Below are 22,650 nucleotides of genomic sequence, written 5' to 3' on the forward strand. Positions count from 1 at the left end.
TAAAATAGTGAGACGGCTTCTAAGGATATGCTTTGTAAAATAAAGGTTTTAATAGCAGCAAAAATAATAAACATTACAAAATGAAAAGAGATAAGCCGAGCACAGTGTACCAAGCACAGTTACACTGGCTAAGGCACTCCCAAAAAGCCTCGTGCACCCCCTGTGCAGGCTCTTTAGTACTCGATGGTCTAGGTGGGATTATTTGGCTCTTTGCCCAATGAGATGGACACTAGGCTTTGAGGTGCACTTCCAAAGCCCTATCACTGTGTCTGTGCTGGTACTGAGCCAATTGCAACGAGCAGGCTATAGAAAATTCTAGTTTAACTTCCTTATATAGAAACACCTGCTCGGGTACAGAAATGCACAACTACAGCAGTCCTGGCAGACTGGGATGCTTTGGGCTGTGTTCCCGATGGGGCTGCCTTTAAATAGCAGAGAGCTAAATGAAAAAAATAACACAGTATTTGGCAATTTTCCTAGCAGGCACCCAGCCAGGCTTCTGTGCAGGCTGCTCTGAGTGCCTCCATCATTCTCCATATGGATTAGTGTTCTATGTTCTGACCTGCTGAGGATTAGCCTTACACCAGAGAGATGTCTCTGGGCCAATTCAACAGTTCATTGCCAGATTTCAAGATGACACTAAGTTAAATTGAATGTTTGCAAAAATCCTTGCCATGTTATAAAAAGCTGTCTCCTCCTTCCCAGGCTGATGTGACACAAAGAAATTGAGTCTGCAGAAGATTCACTGGTGCCGCAGCACCACGATGCTCCAGTGGTGGGTTTCTTGTGACTGTTTGGGTGTTATTTGCCTTAAAAAGCCATGGGGACAGCAAAAGGTGGGATGACCAGAGCATAGGGAAAGCTCTGGGTGCTTTCCCTATGCTCACTGTAGCCATCTGGTAAATACAGAGGACTGTTAAGAAAATGACTTTGCAAAGGTAGTTCATCAGCAGTGGCTCAGTGCTGGCTCCTGGGAGCCTTGTGGCTGAGCTTTCTTGAGTTATTAATAGGAGCATCACATGGGAAGGCTGCCAGCACCAAACCCACAGGCTCAGCTCTGGGCATGGCCCTGCTGGTGATAGCCCCAAGGACCAGAGGCTTTCCAGGGGAGTTCTGGAGCCTCCATGGTTACATGAGACCCAGGGGAGTTGCTTTCACAGAAAGCTTGGCCTTATCCCCCAGCTGTTAAAATTCAGTGTATGTCCTGAAATACGAGGATCTCTCTCTTCAAAAGGCATTTACTGTTTTTTCACAGTGACAGTTGGATATCTTGCTCCAGATGTTTGCACAGATTACTTTGTTGTCTGGAGGAGAAAGTTAGTCTGGGCACAACAGCTCGTGTGGCAACAGGCTGTTAGTTAGATGATTCCTCTGGATTGAGCAACTCACCTCCATAAATCATTATTTTAGAACTGGAGAGCAGTTCTTCCCCTTGGCTCCCAGTGTGTGCTGTGGTCCCAGATGAGTGGGAGGGCTAAGAGGTGGCAGAAGCGTCTTTCTGCCTGGTGTGAGGTGGCCCAGAAGGGGCCCAAGGTGGCGGGGACGTTCCTGGCAGAGGGGACACGGGCACTGCAGTGTGTTCATGGTGAGGGTTCTCTTGGGATGCCTGTGCTGGTCTGGGAAAGCAGAGGGTGCTGGGTGTGACTTCCCTCCTCACCTGCACACATGTCAAACAGGACCTGGGTGGCAGGGGAGGAGGTGGGACTTCTCTGGGTGACATCTGCAGTGTCCTCAGCTGGGCAGTGGTCTATAGATGGGTGCCTTGTCAGTGCCCTGGGGGAAGGACAGGCTGGGTGATGAGCCTTGCAAAGAGCAGGACTGCTGGGAAACACCAGAGAGTGGGTGTAAGGTTTGGACCTGTATGTACAGGTTTGCAAAGCAAGAGCTTCTGCCTTGGAGTGACACGAGAAAACATCTCTGTTGTTTGCAGGGGAGAAAAGGAAAACAAAGTAGTTTCAGTGTTAAACTCCAGAGAAGGAAAACCCGGTGTGTTTATCTTTAAATAAAGAACAGCTGATTGCAAATGTCTCGCTCTGAACTGAAGAGAGTGAATTACCCTGAAATTAGAAACAGGTCTCTGTGTGTGAGAAGGCACTTCAGAGGAAAGGAACTCATCCACATTCCAGCTACTCTTTCCTGTTTTCCTGCCTTTCAGAGCTGGTGGTTCCTTTCCTGGTGGTGAAAGGGAAATCTCTACATCCCCAGGAATTAGGGCGAGGTGAGCTTGGCTCATTCTCAAGATGAGCAGCCGCAGCACCATGACTAGCTGTTTGGTTCTCTTTTTGTTACTGGTGAACAGCATAAAGCAAACTTGTGCAGGCCCAGGCAACAGAGAACAGGTTTCTGCCCCAAAGAGCCTGTCCATGAACCATGAAGCTGGCCTGACCATCTCAGCAATATCACTGTACCATGACCATGGGGAGAGCTGTTGGCTGCAGCTCAGTCTGTGCTGCTCCAGGGCAGCATGGCCATCCTGCAGCCTCTTTCCGTGTACCCTGTTTGTCCTCTGGGGCACTCCACCTGCTCCTAGCTCGTAGGAGAGGCTCCCTCTCCATGTCCCTTCTCAGCAGTTCTGGAGGTGGGAGATGCTGCTGAGGAGCAGATGGGAAACAGCACAGCGGCCTCATCAAGCAAGGCTTGGACTCCACTACCAAACCTCATCCATGTTCCCCTCCCGTGGGTGCCTGATGGAGACAGAGCAAAGTGGGGGATGAATCTATGTGTTGGGATCTGTCCAGATCCTGGGGATGAGGAGGGGACTAGGGCTGTGAGGTGCTGCTCCTGACACAGGGGAATTTGGAGGAGCTGTGCCTGATCCTGGAACATCCTTGGGGGGCTCAGGCAGCCAAATCTCCTTCCAGCTTTTCGTTCCCCAGAAAGTAGAGTGCCCATTTGTACCTAAGAAGGTTGAGTGGAGGGAGTGTGGCCTCAGCACTCAGTGCCCCTGGCACAAAAATAACTCCAAGTAACCGAGTTTCAGCTGAAGTTCTTTGTTACTCATCCTCTTCCTCAATGAACTGCTGAAGGGGAGGATGGTGTTTGTGCTCCCTTTAGGATCCATAGGGGTTTAGGTGTCATTAAGGCTTGCCTGATGTGGTTTTAGTTCGTAACCAGGCAGAAATACCAATCATGTAATGGCTTCGTGTTCATCAATTTTGTTTCCCAAATTTAGTGCAGTGGTCTGAGTGTTTACTCTTTTACCCTCTGTGAGATAGGATCAGGAGAAAAGCAAAGCAGGCCCAAAGTTAAAAAGTATAAAGGTAGATTTATTAACAGACACTAAAAGAAGAAAATGAGAATCAAAATGAAACTTTCAAAACACTCCTCCTCCTCCCCACAAGTGTTCACTTTCCCACTAACATAAAGAGACAAAACTCAGAACTCTTAGTTGCCACCCATAAAATACTCTCCTTTGGAGAGAGAAGTCTCTTTAGTTTACCATGGAATTTCCCCCACTGACAACCTAGAACAGTTCTCTTGTGGGTTTTAACTGTCACAAAAGCAGCCGCCCGGGGAACTTCTGCAGTTGTGAACCTCCCATATCATGCAGCCTTTCCTGCGGCTACATATGGGCCATGGACTCACGCATACTGGGGTGTCATTTTAAAAATGAACAGTTCAAACACAAAGGATTGTCTTCATCTCATGGAACAGAGATGTCTCTTCACTTCTTCACTGGCGCAGAGGGCTTATCTCATCTCTCTCTGTTCAAACATCTTCTAGGATCACGGGATCACAACTACTAATTCAATATTCACACAGTCAATTACAGATACCTTTGCTCAATCCATCTCCCCAATTCATATTGTCCATGGTTTAAAGGGATATTCTAGCATAGTACAGTCTGTTACCATGGCTCACAGAAGACTTTCAGCCAAGGCATCTTCTCATCTCTTCCATCTAAGGGGTAACCCTTCTTTGACTGACTTTGATATCTTCATATTGTCCCTTTACATGTCCCCCAGTTTGGCTTTTTCTCTCATTTAGAGAAGGGTTAGGATTTTGGAAGTTTCATCTGTGCAAGGAAAGAATTAATATCTTGCCCAGGGCCTGCAGAGGGCAGGATGGTTCTTCCCAGCGGTGAGTGAAGGTGGTAGGGTCAGGCCTCACTGGGCTGGGCCAGAGTCTTCGGGTTCTGGCTGCTGCAGGATCACTTGCCTAGCTGCAGAGCTGCCTTTGGTCTCAGCTGTATGATCTATCGAGCGGCTGGGCTTTCCTCCCCCCCCTTTTCTTCCTCTGCCCAGGAGTCACTGGAGGGGGGGGGGGCTCAGCCCCTGCAGCTTAGCAGCAGGATGTTTTACAGCATCTGGAAATCAAATCCAGGCTGGGCCAGGGGCGTATTCTCCTCTCCTCCCCTGGCCCGGGAGTCACCGGGCCAGGCGGGCCTCCCGTGAAAGGCCTGAGCCTGGGCAGGCCGGGCCATCCTGGCCCCCCTTATTGGTGTTCCCAATACCTCTGAGGGTCCAGCCTTGCAGAGAAATAGCTTAAAGAATTTAGCAAGATGGCATGATCGAGTATGTCTTGAAAAAGCAAAAAGGTTTTAATAAAAGAAAGAAAATAACACAAAGACAAATAAAGACGCACACAGTATAAAGAACAAGTCTATATACCTGTTACAACATCTCAAAAATGCCCTCAAGCACCTTTGTACTGTCCCTTTAGTACTCGATTGTCTAGGTGGGCTATTTGGCACCTTGCCCAATGAAATTTGCAACAGGCTTTGAGGTACACTTCCAAAGCCCAATGAGTGCCTCTGTGCTGGCACTGAGCCATTTACAATGAGAAGGCTATAGAAAATTCTAGTTTAACTTCCTTACATGTTCCAAGGTAAGCTGAAACTCTTTTCCTTATATAGAGACACCTGCTTGGGTGTGGAAATTGGAAATGCACTGCTACACCCCACATCCCCCCCCCCCCCCCCCCCCAGGAGAGAGAGCCAAGCTGCTTTCTTACCTCTTCCAAGGCCAGAAGGAAAAAGAGCTTTCCCGGCATTCTCCTGATTTTTAAGCCTATGTAGCCCAGACCTGTATCCCTATATTTAATTGGTTAATCTGGTTGTCAACTTCAAAGCCAGTCACTAATTGGTTTTTGCTATCCATGCTAAACCAACACACCTGAGTATCCTTCTCACAGGAAATGAGCCAGGGAGAGGGTGAGAAGAGTTGTTCTGAGGACAGGGTTAAAATGATTTAACAGATATGTGGTGTGGTGGGTAATGCAGGTGATGGCTGAGGTACAGGGGTGGGTGATAATCCACTTTGAAGAGGACAGTTCTGAGAAGGTCAAACATGGAGTGTTTATGCAGCCCCTGGCTGCTGTGAGAGGAGTGGGCTGGGTGCTGAGCCCTGCCAATGGGATCTGTGGGGGTGACAGTGGCAGCTGGTCCTGCCAAAACCACAGCCAGGCACAAGTTGAGGGGACCCAGGAGGGCACTGTGAAAGCTTCAGGCAGTGGCAGTGAGGGCAGCAGTGGTGGAGGTATGGGGGTTGTAAAATCTGTGCAACAAAATTGGTGCATCTCATGTCAAAACTGGTACATTAAGGGGTTGGATTCAGCCTCGTCCTCTTGATAGATCTCTGATGACTCCAAAGGGCTTTTCCTATAGGAATGCAGAAGGTAACCCCTTGCAGGATGATAAATAAAAGCCATTGGCTGGTTTCCCTTGTGGGCTGCCTATGGGTCTATAAGCTGCATCTCTCTGTTGTGTGCTGATTCCAGTTTGGTTTGGAACAGCCTGAAGAACATCAGATCCAGTAAATGTGTTCAAACTTGATAAGAAAAGTGATGATTCTTGGCTTGTCTGGCAAATGGGGCAGTGAAAAAAAGCTGTGGCCTGGAGCTGCACAGGCTGCTCTCTGAGTGAGTGCAGGGTGAGTCTGAGGTATGGGTGACTGACCATAAGTAACTTCTGAATTTTCTGCATCTTCCCAAAACCCACAGCTGCACAAGGTCCCCCATACAGGGAGTTGCTGGTCCCAGTTCCCTCCTGCCTGACTGCAGATACATCCCAGGGGACAGGGTGGCATCAGACTCACCTGTGGAGTAGCAGCTCTCCAACCCCAATATCTGTAACCTGGAGACAACAGACCTGACTGGTATTAATGGGTTGCACAAAAAATAATTCAGTCCCAAAAACGTCTGTACAGCATCATGGTTATAAGGGGACTGACGGGTGAGTATTGTGGCAGAAGGATCAAACAGTGGGGTTTGGTGGTCTGGGAGAAAACCACCAAAAGCCATGCAATAGGTGGATGACATTTAAAAAACGAGAACCAAACTCTCCAGGCTGCCCTTGGTGATCCCAAAAGAGCCCACTGTGTCTCCACTGGTACCCAGCACCCATGTTCTGTTTCTCTGGTGTTTTAGGTAAACAGAAATACCTCTGCGCCAGTCAGAACGACTGCACCATTGACAAGTTCCGAAGGAAAAACTGTCCCTGCTGCCGCCTGCGGAAGTGCTATGAGGCTGGGATGACTCTCAGAGGTATGGCCAGGGTCCCCTCCTGGGTCCCTGCACTTCACTTGGTGCATGAACAGTCAGTAAGTGGCTGGAAAATGAGGCTGATGGAGGGTGATAAAATGCTCAGGAAACTTTTTCAGGGTTCTAATACCAAAGCTGTGAATTTCAATAGCTGTTGTTTGTGTTTCAGGGAACATACTGATTTCAAACCTTGTGAATCTAAAAAAAATGTAAATAGCAGGGTGAATTGGTTCTGGCTTCTGGAGCCTCAGAGCAGAGCACTCCCCTCTTTTGATGGGATTATTCCAAGGCAGAAATGGGCAATTTCTTGGTGAAATTACAACCTCAGTGTTTTTCTTTGCTGGATGGAAGCTGCTCCTGTGTCCCTGGTGAGGGTCCTTGTTACAGTTCGTCTCTGTTCCCAAACCTGTAGCCCTACCAAAACTGACAGTGCCGATATCCAAAATCTGAGGTTTTCTGCTCATAGTCTATAAGCTAGTGTTGATTACTGGGCTGAGTTCATTTGATGAAATCCTTCCCTGTGTAGTGAGGACCTGGCACAGGGTGCCCAGAGAAGCTGTGGCTGCCCCATTCCTGGAAGTTTCCAAGGCCAGGTTGGACAGGGCTTGGAGCAAGCTGGGACAGTGGAAAGTGTCCCTGCTCATAGCAGGGGGTGGAACTGAGTGATCTTTAAGATCCCTTCCAACCCAAACCACCCTGTGATTCTGTGATGTTACAGTGATGTCTTAGTTTGAAAGACTGGTGTCTGCTAGGGAGGGCCCCTAGCTGCCCCACGTTGGGCACCAGATATCACTGCGGGGCCTGACCAGTAGTGAGAGACTCGGGACACAGTTCTGGGTTCAGCAGAGCAGGGCAGGAAGACCCGGGTTTATTTACAAAAACTGCTTTTATACATTTCTTATGAGACTTGTGGATTGGAGGATAGAATTCTCACCTCCCCACCACACTGGCCAAGCCAACTGTCAATCACCTTTCTCCTCCCACCTAGAAATATGTAAACAATGAAAGAGTTAGCAAAACATGGCCAGTGTTTACATTCATGAGCGTGAGAGACTGCACGTCTCTCCTTCAACATGAACGCTCGGCAAACTAGGAAAAAACCTCATGGCAACAGGGGTGGGGGACATGACACACTGAATGCCTTCTGCAGGCTCTGCTCTGGAACGGGATGGCAATGTGTTGAAGCACTTCACTATTGATTGAGATCACAGTGACCTGCAAGCTGGTATCCACTAACTAGGATCTTCTCTCCGTAGAGAGGGAAGAGACACTGTAGAGAGAGAAAAAGGAAAAAAAAAAAGAGCAAAAAACCAGTGATAATGCTGTTTAGTGTGTTGGGTCCTGCTGGTGTGCTGGCCTGTGCCCAACATCCCCCTGTGCCTGCTGTGGGGGAAGATGCTACAGGGATCCTGCCAGCCCTGAGCCCAGGAAATATCCTGGTATGGGCACAGCTGCAGGAATCCTGCCAGCCCTGAGCCTGGGAGCATGTGAGGTGCCAGGGGCTGTTCCTGTAGGGAACTTCAAGCTCCTGTGCCCACAGCCAGAGCTGGAAGCCACCTGAGCTGCAACCATGTGGGTCCTGGCTGGAGCAAAAACTCAAACATATCTAATTGCTTTCATTTTGTTTATGGTAGGGCTAGAAATCTCCTGTAGGAACAGCCAAAAGCTTGTGAAAGCCCAGTCTTGAGGCATAGCTGTGTTTGGTCCTAATTCAGGTTCAGCTGCTGAGAGCAGAGCAGAGCTCATGTCTCACCAATACAGTGGGTACTGATGTGAGCAATTCCAACCAGGTGAAATCTGAGACAATTTTTGCAGAGCCATTGCAGTAGTTACAATCAGTGTTATGTTGTATGTACCTGATTTTTCATCTTGTCTGACCTTGACTTTCAGCAATTGTATCTTTATTACAACTTGGTTTGCTTGATTAAAACCCCTAATTTTATTGATTTTCTGTCCCCACAGTGGTATTTGTCATCTGTGACTCAATAACCCTTTTGCCTCCTACACAGCCACTCAAGTGACATTCCTTACCTCCTTGCTTCCAGGTGTGTTGCCAAATCTTTAGTGTCCTCATGGCTTCTGCAGTTTGCCAACACCTATCAGCCCTTGTCTGCTGATCTCAGTCCATCTGTTCAGTGATCATCCCTAGTGTTCATCCCTATTTTTGTAGCCAGTGCTAGAGCAGTTTCTTCCAGGTCTTCATAACTTCCCTGAGTCCTGGCATCATGAAAATTGGTGCTGGAGCCCAGAGTGCTCCTTCCTCAGAGCTTTAGAAGTGCCTGTAAGGGAGATGCTTAAAATGTGCATCACTTTGTCCATTGCTCTGAGTGCGCTCCTGGGGATTCTTGCACTGGTGAATATTTTATTGTGATATATAATTGTGTCCTTTAAGCTTTTTTCCAAATCCATCCAGTACTTCCCCAGAGACCTCCAGGTCAGCTTGCAGGGCTTGGGGCAGTGCTGTGCTGCAGCTGTACCTTGAGGCTCCCTGGGCCCCTTGTCCATGCTGACAGCCAAGCAGGAACATCCCAATGTTGGTCACATGTCCTAAGGTTCCTCCCACCTTGGTTTGAAGAAGTGCAATGTAGACTTCTGCCCAGCCTAGCTAATCCTAGAGTAAAAACATTACAGATGTCTTTAATTCCAATTTTAAAATTTTTGTTTATATTACCTGCTGAGTAGGAGCCACCACCACAAAGAGGTTTGGCACAGGTGACTGAGTAGAAGGCAATCTTTACCTCTGAAGGTTTTCTCCACCTGGTAATGTCAGTATTTCAGTGACCTGTCGGACAGCTGCTCCTGGAATGCACAAACCCAAGGCCCATCTGATAGCACAGTTATCACCCACTGTTGCATAGGAGTCTGGTTTGTGGCTGCAGTCTCAGAGCCAGCACAATAGGTACTTGCTGTCTACTCACTTCAATCGGGATCTTTTCATACTAGATAATTAAATATTAAGGAAAAAAACCCCAAACATTTAAACCAAACCATGTGTGTGTTTTGTACATGTGGGTTTGACTTCACTCACACAAATGACCTGGGGCACTGGTTATTTCTAAATCCAAACTCTGTCACAGGCTGCCCAAGGCAGTGGTGGAGTCACCATCCCTGGAGGGATTTAACAGATGTGTGGATGTGGCACTTGGGGATATGGGTTAGTGGTGGCCTTGGCAGTGCTGTGACTTTGGAGGCAAGAGAGAGGAGGCCGTATCAAACGTGTGGCTGATGGCCAGAGGCCATCACACTGTGCTGCAGCACTGTTTTCCTCTTGCTTGTCTTTATTTTTATTATTCCTTTCTCCTCCCTTTTTACAGAGAAGCCTGTTTTCACTGCCCATACAGCAGATCATCCAGAGTACAATGCTTAAAGATCAATGTTTGGAGTTAATTTACAGAGCTGCACTTTGACTTGATATTTTTATGTTTTGCTGCTTATTTTCTAATTACAGCTGAAAGGAAATTCAAAATAAGTATCATATAATGAAGGAGCCAAAACCCCAAGGACGACTGGTTTGATGTTGTATTCCCTGCTGAAGGAAGCCATGGGCTTTTGTTCTCTAATTAGTTGGGGTTTGGATTTAAGTGAGGGGCGGCAGTAGCAGGCCACCTGTGCTGAGCAATGTCATGCTGGTATCAATGAGAGGAACATGGACTCTTCAAGACCTCCGGCATCACACCTCTGGAGTGCTGGTGTGCCTTGCAGGCAAACCAGCAGCTGTGGTTAAGAGCCAGGTGTGTGGGGAAAACACCATTTCGTGTTGGGCACGGGCACAGTCACTGGCTGCTGCGGTCCCCCCGCAACCTGCCTGCACTGCTGATGGGGCTTGTGAAGCTGCACAGCAGTGAGGCCATTCAGCTTGGGTCTGCTCCCCCTCATTGGGGCAGCTGGCAGACTCCAGGGAAACAGCCCTGGAACCACCAGCTTCTGAAATGTGTTTTCTGTAATACATGTGCAGCATGTTTGGGAGAGCCTGGCTGTGGGGCAGCAGGCATTGCAGGGAGAAGGCTTTTATCTCAGATGCATCCCGCTTCTACTCTGGTCTGGAATTGAACAATCCCACTTGGGCATCCAAGTGCAATGTTTTTTCTCCCTGGAACGTGACTGTGTACTGAGTTTATCATCTTATGTTGCTTCTCTTTTTGATTGCATATGAGCAGTTGTTTGAGTCAAAACCTCTTCTCTCTCTTCCCTGGATCTTTCTGTTTCTAAGTGGGAGTTAGAAACTGGTCATGGCTGAGGATGTAAATGATGTTGGTTCTTTTCCATGTCAGATTAACAAAAAAATGGATTTTGTCACGCAGTGTGTTCTCCTCTTGTCCTTAGACAAGAACTGCAATGCCAGGGCACTCCTTGGGCAGTGCCCACTGAGGGAGGAGCTGCTGCTGGTCATCACTTTTCCTTTCCTCGAAACTATAAACGATGGAGCCAAGAAGCCCTGACTTTTTAAAAAAATATATTTTAAAGTATCACACTAAACTGTATCTTTCCCACAGCCCGCAAGCTGAAGAAACTGGGTAACCTGAAGGCACAGGACGTCATGGGAGCCAGCTCATCCAGCCCTATGGAGGAGCAAGCTCCCAAGCTGGTGATGACACATTGATGGCTACGAGTGCCAGCCCATCTTCCTCAATGTCCTGGAGGCCATCGAGCCTGGTGTGGTGTGTGCTGGCCATGACAACAGCCAGCCTGACTCCTTCTCCAACCTGCTGACCAGCCTGAATGAGCTTGGGGAGCGGCAGCTGGTCTACGGGGTCAAATGGGCAAAGGCTCTGCCAGGTGAGAAGGAAAGCAAACAAATCCCCTCCCAGTTCCAAAGCCCATCTGCACTGCTGGAGGCAGGTGCAAAGGGGGTGGTCTGCAGCCCGCATCCCATCACACAGCTCCTGGGGGGCCATCTCCATGGGCAGTGTGTGTGTCCCCTGCCTGGGAAGCAGCCTGTAGCAGCATGGGACTTGTCTCTAAAGGGGCTGATGATGGGAGAGGGAACTGAGGGGTGATGGAATGTGTTGGAACTTTTACTCTGGGTTCAGATAGCCCCTGGCCAGTGATATTGTGTGGGCACAGGGCACTTCCCCCCATGGCAGGGCTGCAGTTGGTCTGGGCTCAGGGTCCTGCTCTTCTCCCCTTCTCCATGGAGGTTTTGCTCCATTTCCAGGCCGTGTCTGCCAGCCCTGCAGAACTGCCCTCTAGACAAGGATTAGCCCTGTCCCAGGACCCACCTGAAGTGATGAAAAGGGTAAATTTCAACATGGCAGAAGAGCAATGCAGAATCCCAGAGGGCTCTTCCTGGCAGTCACTCAGGTTGCCCATGTGATAGCTTGGTGGGATATATTTATGATGCCTTCAGAGAGGTAATACAGGTCAGGAGTTTTCCAGATGCTGGTCAGCAGATGCAGTAAATGGAGCATTCCAGTGACTGATGTGTTTATTGTGCTGGATTTGCAAGGCATCACTGCAAGGTTGGTGACATGCTGCCTGTTCCACATTGTAATCCTGGAACTGAGTGAGTGGGATTGCAGAGGGCTGAGCTCAGTCTGGGCACAGCAGGACCCAGCTCACCTCCCAGCAGCCCAGAGACTGGGGCATGGGGCCAGTTCCTGCTGCCTTCTCCATTCTGGCCCCACTCCTCAGGGGACACCATAGAAAAGAGGGACCCCACTCCTCGTATGTGTGGGGTGATACAGCCAGAGGAGGAGACTGAGGCACAGTAAATTTGCCACTCTGCCAAACCCTGGTGATGAACTGTGGTCAGGTGTCCGACATTCCCAGGAGTTTATCAGCCCCCTAGACTGGTGCTCCCAATGGGATATTGGTCTGAATACCCTTAAATGCAGAGTAGCCCATTATCAAAGGTCCCAGGCTCCTGGGGTCAAATCCTGGCTAGCCCCAGACCACAGGGTGTTACCCCGATAATGGACCAAAGGCAAAAGACAAAGGTGCCCTTCTTCTTTGGGACTACAGTCCCACTCTTTATTGTAGAACCCACCTCCCAAGCAGAAAAAAGGGACCTAGCCCTATGTTTTGGGAGTTTTAGGCCGGGGAAAAAGGGGGCAGGGAGAGGGGGAGGGACTACAACCAATGGGAAATGACCCCGGGAAAGGGAGGGGGTGTGGAGAGGAATTGAATAGGGGATACCAAAACCCAGAGAGGGGGTCCAGAACATACCATGTGCAAATATATAACAAAACTACTTTTGTGTGCAAATGCAACAAATCACCCAGTGCAATATAAAAATGAACTAGCTACTTAGTGCACTGCAACAGCCCATTCTGTTTCTGCTATTCTTGAGTCACTTGGCTTGTAAAACCAGGGACAAATCCTGCTTCCTCTTTGGCTTATCTACATCAGACATCAAGATCAGACACACAGACACCATGAGAGCCATCACCTGGCATCTGGGGCTGAGGCTCTACCACTGCAGTAGTGCTGATGGAAAGGGAGAGTGCTTTGGAAAATGTTTTCTATCATAACCACCCCCTTATCAGAGGGTTTTACTCTCCTGAACTGCACCTGATGCCCAACCTCTCAGTGTGTAGTGGTGTCAGCTGCTGCCCTGCTCCCCCCCAGGGCCAGCACTGACTGTGCCGAGCTGGCATCTGGGCAAGGTTCATTCTCTGGCTTGTTTGCCTTGAAGAGCTCTCCAAACCACAGAGATCCTTGCCTCAATGGGTTGTAATTATACATTGGAGCTGTTAAATTGCTTTAATAGTTGATTGAAATAATGCATGATTGCCTTGAAACTCAATTATATTTGCCTATTTACAAGTACGTTGAAAAAAAAACCCAGCGTTGGAGGTGGTGTAAGCATGCCTGGAGTTTAACTCTGGGCTGCCATCTGGGAATGGTAATTTGAATTTAGTTGCTTTTTTTGTTTCTCTTGCAATGCAGCTGAGGTTTCCACTCTCATTCCCACAGCCATTAGATCCATGCAGTGTGTATGGGACAGAAACCAGAGCACGTGTAACCATGGCAGGAGGCCTTGGGGCTGCCTGCTGGCTCTGAGTGTCACATCAAAATCCAGTTACTTAAATTTGGTGAAGTCCTAATGGGACTTTCTCCCTTCCTTGTGTCCAAAGTCCCCTTTCTTCCCTTCTAGGGGCAGGTTTGTGCTCGTCTATCCTTGATTCCCAGTCAAGGTGGGAGCTCCATGTGATGACTCATGTCCTGGGACATGCTGAGCTTGGGCTGTGGACTGACCACCTTGTCCTAAGAGGAGTGCTGCAGGAGAGCTGGAGTCTGCCTGGAAACAGCCCTGGAAATTGCAGGAACCCAACAGTAATTCGTAACATCCCTCCCTTATTGTTTATTAGGATTTCGCAACCTGCATATGGATGACCAGATGTCAATAATCCAGTACTCTTGGATGGGCCTGATGGTGTTTGCTATGGGGTGGAGATCCTTCACCAACGTCAATTCCAGGATGCTTTACTTCGCTCCAGACCTTGTCTTCAATGAGTAAGTGCAAAACAACAGCCTAACGCTGAGCTTTGAGTCAGCCCAGGTGATGAACTACATTTAGAGCAGTGCAGCCCAGCCTGCCCAGCCCAGCCTGGCTGTACCCAGCCTGCTCCCCACTGCCACCACCCAGGATGACCTCCAGGAGCAGTGAGGGCACTGTGATAACTTTCTGGGTCCTTCTGCCCACTCCCTCAGCCTTGACATGGGCTGACACTCACCAGGGCAGCAGCAGAAGCTGGTGTAGGGTGAGGTGCTGCTCCATTTCTGCCTTTCTGCTACGGTGTTTGAATTCCAGTTTCCAGATCTGTTGGGCAGCTTGAGTGAGCAGAGACAGAGGCAAAATATACTGTAAGGTCCTGGTGGTCTCTCCTTGGTGTACCATCAGCTTAGAGCTGGGGAGGGTTTGCTGGCACTCAGATAGAACAGCCTGAACCCAATAACCAAGCACAGCAGCAGGCAAACCCCCACCTGCCTGGGAGCTCCAACTCGGCCTCATATCCCTCACAGACAGAAATGTTTGGGAAATCATTGCAGTTGCTCTTCAGACAAATGCTGCAAGTTCCTTGTACCCATCTATGTCCAGTGAGGATCACACACAGGCATTTTGGAAAATGCTCCACTCCTGCATGTGGCATCCCTGGAACAGAGCTTGGGCCCTTGGCAGCAGGGTGTGCCAGGCAAGGGGGGTTTGCTGGGTCAGAGAGTGTCCTCCTCATCACACACGTGCACTTTGGTCTCCATGCCATCTGTACCCATCTCACCCTGCCAGGTACCGCATGCACAAATCCAGGATGTACAGCCAGTGCATCAGGATGCGGAACCTCTCCCAGGAATTTGGGTGGCTTCAGATCACACCCCAGGAGTTCCTCTGTATGAAGGCTCTCCTCTTCTTCAGTATTAGTGAGTATCCACACCCTTCCCTCCACAGAGATCCAGCACCTGCTGCTGCATCTCCCTTGAGGCATCTGGTGCTTTCCCTGTGCCTGGACTTTCACTTCCCAGCAGGAGGCTGGGGATGACCCCTGCTTCAGTCTTCTTCCTGCTCTCCTGTTGCCATCACTCTCTGGGTTCCTCTCACTGTTTCCTTCCCATCCCACCCAGTTCCAGTGGATGGCCTGAAGAACCAGAAGCTCTTCAATGAGCTCCGCATGAATTACATTAAGGAACTTGACCGTATCATTGCCTGCAAGAAGAAAAACCCCACCTCCTGCTCCCAGAGGTTTTACCAGCTCACCAAGGTCCTGGATTCCGTGCATCCGGTAAGAGAAGACAGGGAAATGTCCATCTATACACATAATGTCCATCTAAATGCATAAGAAACAATATAAAAAAGAAACTTTTCACAGTGAGAATGATCTTTCCCTGGAACAACCTCCCCATCATGGTAAGAGTTCAGATGCAGCTGGAGAGAGCACTAGATAGTCTCATCCAGGCTCCCTTTCCCAGGGAAGGTGAGACTTCTGTCATGTGTCTTCCCAGAGAAAGCACTGCCCAGGGACTTGTTTAACCAGCTCTCTTCCTTCCCCAGATTGCCAAGGACCTGCATCAGTTTACATTTGATCTCCTAATCAAGGCACACATGGTGAGCGTGGACTACCCAGAAATGATGGCCGAGATAATCTCTGTGCAGGTTCCCAAGATCCTGTCGGGAAAAGTCAAGCCTATCTACTTCCACGCACAGTGATCTTTCAGAGGGACTCCCATGTTGACACCCCCATTCCAGCCATCTCCTGCCTGTTACTTCTGCACTACTGTCTTGCAGTGCCTTGGGGAATCCCTCTGTAGCAGTGGCCAAGGGGACAGGCAGTGACAGACATGCTGGGATTCCTGAGATTACTATTTTCCTGAGGTACCTCTGAACTGAACCCCTGGTGCTGGCCTCTGCCTGGCTCCAGCTGCTCACGGTGCTGGACAGGGACTGGCTGGGGCAGTGGCACCACATCTGAGTGTTCTGTTTGTCACTCTGACTCCAGCAGCCCAGGGCCACGGGACAACAGGAGAAGTGCTAGCAATTGGTGGGTTTGGGGTGATTTTTATAAAAAGAACACAACACAAAGCAGGTTGCAGCTCCACATTTGGGTGTAGGTTATGTTGCCAGCCTCCTCCTTGACATTTTGTTTACATTATGGTGCTGGGAAGCAGATAAGTTCAAACATCATTGCAGAAGAGAAGCAGAGCAGAGCTGGGGGACAAGGCAAATTTGTGGCTGAGGAGTTCATGGGCCCTGCAGCCTCTGTGGGATCTGCTCCGGTTAGCTCGGCCCTAGGACCTGCCTGTGCTGCTGAGACATGAGTGATGGAGCCAACAGGCTGCAGTGGAAGGCCTGCCAAGGAAGATCACCTTGGAAATCCCCCAATGGCGGCTGACTCCTGTTTTCCACCTGGTATGTTTTTCCTCTGGCCTGTCCAGCTGGGTCTTGGTCTGCCCCACAGACCCCCGGGTGCTTAGCAGTCACATTTCTGTCCTCACCAGCTGCTGCTCCCTGACAAAGCCGAACCCACCTTTGAAAGTGCCTGATGCCCTTGGACTTCACACCTGCCTGGCTCCCCTAGGCACCTGCAGCCCCTGCCCTGCACCTGCAGCCCCTGCCCCTACACCTGCTCTGCTCCTGTCATGGCTCTGCAGACCTAGGATTCCAGCTATGCTCCTTCCTTTCATTTGTCCCAAATATTTTGTCCCAACTATTTTTTCCAATGCCAGCAGATGAGTGTTCTGGAGCCAAGACCAAGGCCAGGGTCTGCGGGACCTGTGGGACCATGGAACTCCTCTCTGAATACTGTCCATGGGGAGGTGGAAGTGGGAACTGGCTGGTGCCACCACAGCACTTCAGGGGGCTGGAAGGGAAGCACCAAGAGACCCTCTGCTCTTGGAAGCAGCGCACACAGCTCCTGCTGATGGCAGTGGCTGATTGCAGCCCAGGAGGACACAATTGTGCACTCGTCCCATGTACATGGTCCTGTATGTACCACACCACCCACACACCATGCCTTACACACTCCCCCACGCACACCACCCCATGTGCATCGCCCCACACACCCAGCCTGTCCCCAGCACACACACAGCGGCCAGGCCTATGTGCCCTGTGGTATTTTAGTTCCTCTCTTCCTGCACATCCTGAGTACATCAAAACCACCTGCTCAGACCCAGACAGGCTGTCAGTGACCCCACATGCACAGGCTGGTGCCAGGGTCACACATGCCATCATGGGCTGTGACATGGTCTAGCATTACCAACCCAGACATCTACTAGGGATCCTTGTGCTGGCACAGACAAACAGCAAACTCTGCACCCTCCCAGGGCAGTGAGCCCACCCAGAGCCCTGTGCCCACTCCGTGTCCAGCTCTTCAGGAAATGCTGTCATGGTGCTCCTTTACATACTTGCAGTAAAACAAACAATTTCCCTGATACTTTCCCACCTTTTTATGGGATTTTCATTATATGAAGGAGTGGGGGAAAAGCCCCTGTTGAAGGGAAGGATCTTTCTTTGCAATGGTTTTTGTTCCTCCGCTAGATATGGCTCAGATCCCACTCCTCCTCCTGAAATACTCTCATGTAGGCAGCAACAGAATCCGTAGGTGAATTTTCTGGCTGGTAGCCAGCAGGTTGCTGCTCTCAGAGGCTCTCCCATGCCAGGGAGCTGCTGGGATTCTCAATGCTGGTGTGAGTTACAGATATTTGCAAATGAAATGGTAAAAAAATCCAGCTGGTGCATCCCTGTCTTCTGGAAATTTCCCTAGCTCTTCACAGCAGAGCTCAATGAGCAGATGAGTGGTGATTCCCAGTTCCTGTTATCTCAGGATGGCTCGAAGCAGGTGGAACAGCAATTTGGGAGAGCTCTGTGTTTCACACAAGCTCATGTCACTGAAGATTTTGTTGGTTAATGAATGTGGCAGTGTCCTGCTGGGTATTCATCTGCTGGGAGACTGGAAAGAGGCCAAACCTAACAGGGAATTTCCCATACTGTTTCTCTGGTGGGAGCACCATGCAAATGAGAAGTGGGGGAGCGAGGAAAGGATACTGCCAGTGTATCACCTGCCCCGTGCGTGTCACCTGGTGTGAAGCTGCTCTGGACAGCGAGTGCTGAGCAGGGCAGGAGCTCATGAGGAGCACCCCCAGCCCAGGACAGAGGGGCAGTCAGGGGCATTGAGGTCATGTTCTCTGTCTCTTCAGTATCATAGTAAACTTCTGCAACTTGTTCATTCAAAAGTTTGGTTTCTACAATATAATTACCAAGAAATGTGAGAGCCAGGACTTGCAGCACCTGTGTGTATATTTGCTGGGGGAATTAATGTTGTTTCCATGTGGATTTTCATGAGCTGCTGCAGGAATTGGGGAAGAAGAGTCCAACTGCTGCCATTTATCTTTATGCTTTTTGTTTTCTTCTGCATTTTATGTCTACTTTTGCTTTAATAAAGCAAGGAGAATTTCACCGTGTTCACAGTCCCAAAGAAGCTATCCCTGAGGCTCTCCTTGGGCTGGCTGAGCCCTGGAGTGGGGACCCCCTGGGTGTCACAGCTGAGAGCCAACCATCTCCATGTTCCCCTGTGGATTCGCTGACTCTGCTCTGGCTCATCTCAGAGGTGTGGAGAGTTGAGCTGGCTCAGTCTGGGTTGTGGCTCAGCCCATCAGCTCCTGCCCAAGGCAGCAGATGGAGGACAAGGGATACAGACATTGGCATCTCCCTGGGAGCAGTGTTTGTGCATGGATGGGCACCATTCCATAACAGAGGGTGTGGGATAAAGGATGCTGCCTTTAGTGAGGGCAGGAGGGATGCTTCCTCAGCCCTGTGTCATGCCAGAAGCAGTGAGACAGATCAAATGGTGCAATGGTGTGCAGCATTCCCAGGGCAGGGGTCACCAACCTGTGCCCACCTGAGCCTGACAGGCTCCTGCCAGCCCCCTGCCTCAGCAGGGAGCTCGGTTCAGCAGGAGCAAGAGACAGGACAGCAGCTCTCTGCTTGGAGAGGCTGTGGTTGAGTCTGGAGAACCGACAGCATCCACATACCACTTCCATAATGTCCAAGAGGCCCTTTGTGCTTGGCTCAGGGAACAGGGTGCTTGGTGAGGGAGGTGAAGCTGAGGCAGGACCCTCCCTGTGGTAGCACTCCTTGTTTTGGGCTGTGGAGTTGTTGCTGTGGTCTGTAGGGAATGCTGAGGGGTACTCGAGGTGTCACCTGCCTCCCAGCCAGCCTGAGAGCTGCTGCCCTCTCAGTCACCTCCCACCAGTCGCCAGCGCTGCAGTCCCTGTGGTGTCCCTCCCCTTGCTGAGCTCTAGCCCTGGATGTTTCAATAACATAATGTATGCTAAAATTATCTATCTCTATATAGATTAAAGGCATGGCCCATTTTCTGTTGCTAAAGATACTTATTTAGTGACATGCCCTAAGAGTCCTCTCTGGTTGCATGCTGAGGTACTGGATGCTCTGCAGGAGACGAGTCAGAATGTGCCAATTTAATGGAGACTTTTAATTATTTTTCTGGCTGGGTGCTGCCCAGTTTGCAAAGGTCTCCCCTTCTGAGGCATGCACAGAGCACATTCTGGCATAGACTGGGGTCAGCTTCTCCAGCTTTTCTGTGTCTTCTTGAGGTTGGACAAGGGACAGTGTTTGCATTTGGGGAACAACAGAGTATCCCTTGTTTCTTCCCTCTTTGACTGGCACAAAGCATCCTCACACATTTGGGCAGAATGCTGGGATTACAGAGAGTGGCTGTGTTCTACCTGTTTGCAGGCCCAGGGCTGGCTGTGGGCACTGTGGATGGCTGTGGCAGGCAGGGTGTCCTGGCCCCTTCGGGTGGGTCAGAGTCTCCCCTGCTCCCTGCACTCATTCCCTTCAGCAGCAGAGGGACGCTGTGCTTGTGACTCACAGAGTAAATCTCTGCACCCACATAAACCCTTAGCAAGTGGATAAAAGCTGCTCTCTGTGCTGGATATTTGGTGTTCTGTGGTAATTTTATGCCGTTTCTCTTTGTTAACATGTCTCTGTAGTAATAAGAGTTCTCTATTTGATATATTTTACTTTCTTTGTAATAAGCCAAAAAGCTCATTGCTGGTGCCTTTTTGCCTGGGGGAGCCTCCCAGCCCACAGATGTGTTCCTGGGAGTAACAAAGGCCAGTGTCTGCAATTGCTCCTTCCACTGGGGGAAAGAGAGAAGCCAATACCACAGCATTGCCAGAAGAAAAAGAGCCAGCAGCCTTGGAATGGCAGAGAGACTTTGGGGTATGATGCTGGTTCTTTCCTGGGGCCTGGCTCCAAGGTGAGGGCTGAGCATGATACTGGGGATGCCTTGGGCCCATTTCAGTGGGACTGTGACTCTGGAGACCCCACAAACCTCATGATACAGGTGCAGTGCACACAGCCTGGTCTGGCTCAGTTTGGAATCGCAGTGCTTTGCCCAAATTATTGGAACTGAATGCATTGGATAAGGAAGAGAGAGCCTCAGAGTGTTCTAGTCTCATGAGGGCTGGACTGTGGTGACAGATGCTGCTGGGGCCAATGGGGTGCAGTGCAGGATGCCCTGGGGACAACTGCAGCTCACAAGTCACCATGTGAGACTGAAGGACATTTATTTGTGTAACCAAAGAGAGGGGCCTGCCTGACACCCAGGTAAAGAAACCAATGACACCACGCTGGGGATAAATGAAAATTCTCATTTCTCTTTCAGCCATGCCTGGGGCCCTTGCAAGACCCCAGCCATGCGACAGAGTGGCCCCTCATACATGGTATTCAGCTCTTTTTGTAACCTGGAAATCTGCTGTTGTTCTGAGTCCAATAAATGCAGAATTCAGTTTGCTGGAACTCTACCCTCTGCCTGCATTTGGCTTTTGTGTCGATTTTGTGCATGAAATCACTGTGGGTGTGACGGCTGCCAGCAAGCAAAGGTGCTGGGAATCAGTGGGGCATTCGCTAGTAGATGAGGCTGTACATTGGGTCATTGTAGGCTTTCACAGTCAGATCTCACTATTAATCACGTTTGAACTCGTAATTCAATTACATATTAATTGACTAATCCTTTCATATATTCATCTTTAGGTCTTTTAAATTGAATTTCAGTTGATTAATGTATTTCTCAAAGCAAGGAGATAATAAAGGCCAGAGTCCTCCTGCTCTTGTCATTGTTTTTGGTATCTTTATGAACAGTTGTAAATCCATTCTTCTGGAACATCTTTATAAAATTGACCTATGCTCTCCAAGTAATAGAGAAGATGCTTATCAGCCACTTGATATTTCTAGGCACAGATGTGACTCCTGCCCAGGGCTAAGATTTGATTCACTGAGACAAAGCAAAGAGCTTGGGAAAAAAAAAAAAAAGCAGCTCATTGGGCCACAAATAGCTGGCAATGCCTGGTGTGTAATTGCACAGCAGTAGTCCACACACCGTGCTCCATGAGCTGAAGAACAGTGTGCCAAGAGAACAAAAACCCTTGGGTTTGTCATCCACAAGGAACCTGATCCCATTCCCTTGCTCTGAGTCACAGTGAAAAATAAATGTGTTATTTTCAAAATTCACCCTTAATGGACACTGAGCAGGCCTCAGCTCCTCGGGGCTGGTGTGGCGTATTGGGTACCTGCCAGCATGTCAGCCCCAGTGTCACCTGCCAAATGGCCACTTGGACACCAACGTCCCCAGGGACATTTGGGAGCCACTGGTCCAGAGCCTCATGGGATGATGGACTTGGTCCCTCAGTGGCTCCACATCCTGAGCTTACACTGGCCTTGGTCTCTGATGGCCCTGGACTCATGTGGCTTGAACAGTGTCTGTGGGAGGACAGTGAAGCCACCGGTTGGGGGCTGCTGGGTCAGAACTAGCTGAAGGACAAATCCACCTCACTCAACTCCTTCTGCCCCGTTATGCTCCAGCCACCTCTGCTGCACATCCTGCATCCCACATCCTACACCTTGCATCCCCCCTGCACAGCTCACCAGGACCTACAGGTCACAGGGAAGCTGCTGACTTCCCTGACCATTCCTCACTGCTGTAGCTGTGGGGCCTGGCAGTATGGTGACAGCCACCATGCCAGCACTGGGGATGAGCCACATGCCAGCAGGCTCCAGAGCTGTCCTCAGAGATGCCTTGGCTTCTTAGCAGAAAAGCACACCAAGCTCACAGGAAAAAGTCCAGTTACCATGAAGAAGTCAACTGAAAACATGGAAACATCACGAAAACCCCAAAAGCCCCATGCTTTAAGGTCATTTATTTGTTCTTGTCCTCAGAGCAGAAAGTGGGATATTTTTAAAACAGAAAGAAGTTCTGTTTCCTAAAATACTGATGAGTTGTGTCAAATAGCCCTTTCAGCAGTGGTTCCCCTCCTTGGGGGCCTGGGAATGCCAGCACTGTGACCCTGCTGCACTGGCAGCCAGCCCTGTGTGCCTTCCATGGTGTCAGGGCTGTGCCTGTGCTCCCAGGAAGAGCCAGTGGCAGCCACAGACCTCAGCAGGGTCATGCTGACCCAAGTGCCCTGACATAAGGGATATCAGCCAAGGCTGGGGTTTGCTCTTTACCCAAACCCGCTGCTGCTTCCCTCTGCCAGCGATAGGCAGGTGCCAAGGGGAGGGCAAACAGAGCCTGCCTGGCATGCCCCGTGTCCCATCCCATAGGAGCAGGGCACAGTGGCAGGGTGTGGTAGCATAGTGTGGTGGCCACCAGGACAGCCTGTGGGGCCTAGGCACTGAAGGGAGCTGGGGTGTGCAGGACAGAGTGAGGAAGGATGGAG

The 22,650-nt window shown here is 49.9% G+C and overlaps 1 protein-coding gene across 1 annotated transcript in view; it reads left to right on the plus strand.

Moving 5' to 3' along the window:
• LOC134565289 (androgen receptor-like) overlaps window positions 1-21,245 on the plus strand; it is a 52,532-nt gene extending 31,287 nt beyond the window's left edge. Inside the window, 7 exon segments of the mRNA XM_063424810.1 lie at window positions 6,367-6,483; window positions 10,974-11,070; window positions 11,072-11,256; window positions 13,791-13,935; window positions 14,708-14,838; window positions 15,040-15,197; window positions 15,467-21,245. Coding sequence (XP_063280880.1) covers window positions 6,367-6,483; window positions 10,974-11,070; window positions 11,072-11,256; window positions 13,791-13,935; window positions 14,708-14,838; window positions 15,040-15,197; window positions 15,467-15,622 — 989 coding nt within the window. The 3' untranslated portion in view covers window positions 15,623-21,245.
• Window positions 21,246-22,650: the final 1,405 nt, after the last annotated feature.

Source organism: Prinia subflava, assembly GCF_021018805.1.
Source record: "Prinia subflava isolate CZ2003 ecotype Zambia chromosome W unlocalized genomic scaffold, Cam_Psub_1.2 scaffold_55_NEW, whole genome shotgun sequence".
In the NCBI taxonomy this organism is placed as follows: domain Eukaryota; kingdom Metazoa; phylum Chordata; class Aves; order Passeriformes; family Cisticolidae; genus Prinia; species Prinia subflava.